We start from the raw sequence: 2,634 nt of genomic DNA on the forward strand, positions 1-2,634 counted from the left end.
TAGGTTTGGTTATTAGAACATTTCCAGATAGGTGAATATCATCAAGAGCTTCTGCGACGACCATTAAATGACTACATAGCCTACCATCATCCAAAAAGAATGACATTTATCCCAGATAGGTTCACGTAACCTGGAAATGCTCTAAGCTGGGTGCGTTTCTTCAGTAATCTGACTGACGAAAAGGTACATTGGATGTTTGAATGGTTCCTTAGCAGCGAGTTCATCATCAGGTCAAGAGGAACCACTCATTTAGTGATGATCGGGTTAAGAGGAATCTATCTTTATGCTCCTATAAGAGTAATGAGGCAAGCGGGAAGAAAGCAGGTTATACCTCGGGTTTCCAACATGATCCAGTATAAAGCAGACTTTAAAGGGAACATCATTCCATTCAAGTTCGAGGTGCATCACATGTGGAATCAAAAGGTCGTTATAGAGAAAGACATTATCGAGCCAGACAGGTACCATGTCGGCCATGTATACTTCTACCCATCATGGTTGGTAGATGATATAGTGGGAGATGTCAAGCCAGGGATTAATCTTAAAAATAGGGTTATAGATGACGCTGTTGAAGCACAAGTCAAGTATAGGATGCTGTGCAAGAGGGTTTTCGAGTCTGAAGCTAGACATTTGGAACATCACAAAGTGGATATGGAAGCCATCGGCGAATGGAAAGAAATTGCTACTAAATCAACAGAAAGATTGGAATATCTGGAGCAAGGGTTAATGGAACTTGAGGGGAAGATGAGGAAGAGGCTCTCGGATTGTCAGAATACGGAAGGTAATGAGGGAGGGCACCTAGCAAGGGCTTACCTACTATTGGACATGCGCGACCTGGGGAACTTGATTGATGGATCCAAGAAAGCCAAGCATGGAGAAGGTCCATCTGGGGCCAAATAGATTAGGAAATGATGTTCTTTACTACTTTTTAACTTAGTTTTTAGATTTCGATTGTAATAAAGCAAATGCCATTAGTAACTTTCTTAATTTTGTCGTTTTAGTAAGGATTTGATTCATTTTCGCATTATTGAAATAACACAATTATTGGCATCAATTTTCTCCAAGTCTATGTGTCGCTTAGGCCTACCTCGGGCACAACGAGGTCCCCCAAATTAGGACACGATTCTGTTACATGATTTTGCAGAGCATGTTCAATATTGCAGGCGTTCTTTCAATATCCCTTACTGATTTGGTTACCTTTTTTTTCTTTTGTTTATTCCCATCCGCATATCATATTAGATCCAAAGGTCCTCCACCTCTTCCTCCACCAAGTGATCCTAAAGGCAAAAGCAAAGGGAAAGGAAAAATGGACGATTTAAGTGGTATCAGAAAGGACAATGCAGAGAACGTTGAAACCTCGGACGGTCGGAATACTCCAGCACATAATGAATTCGTCCTACGTCTGGAATAGAAAATATTGGAGCTACAAGTGGAACTTGAGCAGGTCCGGAACTTGGCAAACCTTTCCCTCACCCTAAATGTCCCTGATATAAAACAACAAAACACAAACGTCCAAAACTCGAAACCTCCCCAAAACACACAAAATCCGCAAAATACCCCCGCACCACATCAATACGCCACACCTCCTCGGAACCACAACCCTCCACCGATACCTACTCCTCAACAACACCATCACTACCCAACTCAATACCCACTAACAACCACATACCACACCCCTCAGAATGCACCACAGCCTACCCCTGACCCGCAAAACTTAACCAATGACCTCCATTATGCCTAGATTCCCGGAGTCCACCAAAGCAATCCCATATATGTGGAAACTTTACCCTATACCCCACAACAAACCCTATACATACCCGAATTCGTCGAGAAGGACCTGCTCATCAAGAACATGGCAGAAGAACTCAAGAAACTTACTGGCAGAGTTCAAAGTGTCGAATGGGCAAAGGCATTGAGGGTTTGAATTGTGAAGATTTGTGTATTCAGCCAGATGTAGAACTGCCAGAGAGTTACAAACATCCTAAGTTCAAAATGTTCGACGGAACTGATGATCCGAAGGTACACTTGAGAACATATTGTGACAAGCTTGTAGGAGTTGGCAGGGATGAAAGAATCTGCATGAAGATGTTCATGAGGAGCCTCACTGGAGACGCCCTATCCTGGTACATCAGTTAGAACCCAAATAAATGGGTTAATTGGGTGAGCATGGCATCAGATTTCATAGATCGGTTCAGGTTTAACACAGAAAATGCACCAGACGTTTTCTACATTCAGAATCTCAAGAAGAGGCCAATGGAAACTTTGCGCGAGTATGCCACTCGGTGAGGTCCGAAGCTGCAAAAGTAAGGCCAGCACTAGAAGAAGAACAGATGAATAAGTCCTTTGTCAGAGCTCAGGATCCGCAATACTACGAAAGACGGATGGTTATTGAAAACCATAAATTTTCTGACATCATCAAATTGGGAGAAAGAATAGAAGAAGGGATCAAAAGCGGAATGGTGACAAATTTTGAAGCACTCCAAGCTACAAATAAAACCTTACATTCAGGAGGTTTCTCCAAGAAGAAAGAAGTAGGTGCGGTGATGGTAACCCAAGGTCCAAAGTCTCCTCTTACATACCAAACACCTTCACCCACATATCAGCCTTCACCTCCCAGATACCAACAACCTACCGCTA

General features: G+C 42.7%; 1 protein-coding gene across 1 annotated transcript; it reads left to right on the forward strand.

Annotated features, from left to right (window-relative positions):
- The first annotated feature begins 1,896 nt into the window (after positions 1-1,896).
- Positions 1,897-2,283, forward strand: LOC138908556 (uncharacterized). Its single transcript, XM_070199234.1, has 2 exons — positions 1,897-2,120; positions 2,193-2,283. Exons 1-2 carry the CDS (start codon positions 1,897-1,899, stop codon positions 2,281-2,283), a joined length of 315 nt encoding a protein of 104 aa, XP_070055335.1.
- The last annotated feature ends 351 nt before the right edge of the window (positions 2,284-2,634 follow it).

Source organism: Nicotiana tomentosiformis, chromosome 3 (assembly GCF_000390325.3).
Source record: "Nicotiana tomentosiformis chromosome 3, ASM39032v3, whole genome shotgun sequence".
Taxonomy (NCBI): Eukaryota; Viridiplantae; Streptophyta; class Magnoliopsida; order Solanales; family Solanaceae; genus Nicotiana; species Nicotiana tomentosiformis.

Coding starts and splice junctions, on each gene's coding strand:
- LOC138908556 (XM_070199234.1), top strand. CDS start 1,897: ATGGGCAAAGGCATTGAGGGTTTGAATTGTGAAGATTTGTGTATTCAG. Junction 2,121..2,192: donor ACTGGAGACGCCCTATCCTG/GTACATCAGTTA, acceptor AGATCGGTTCAG/GTTTAACACAGAAAATGCAC.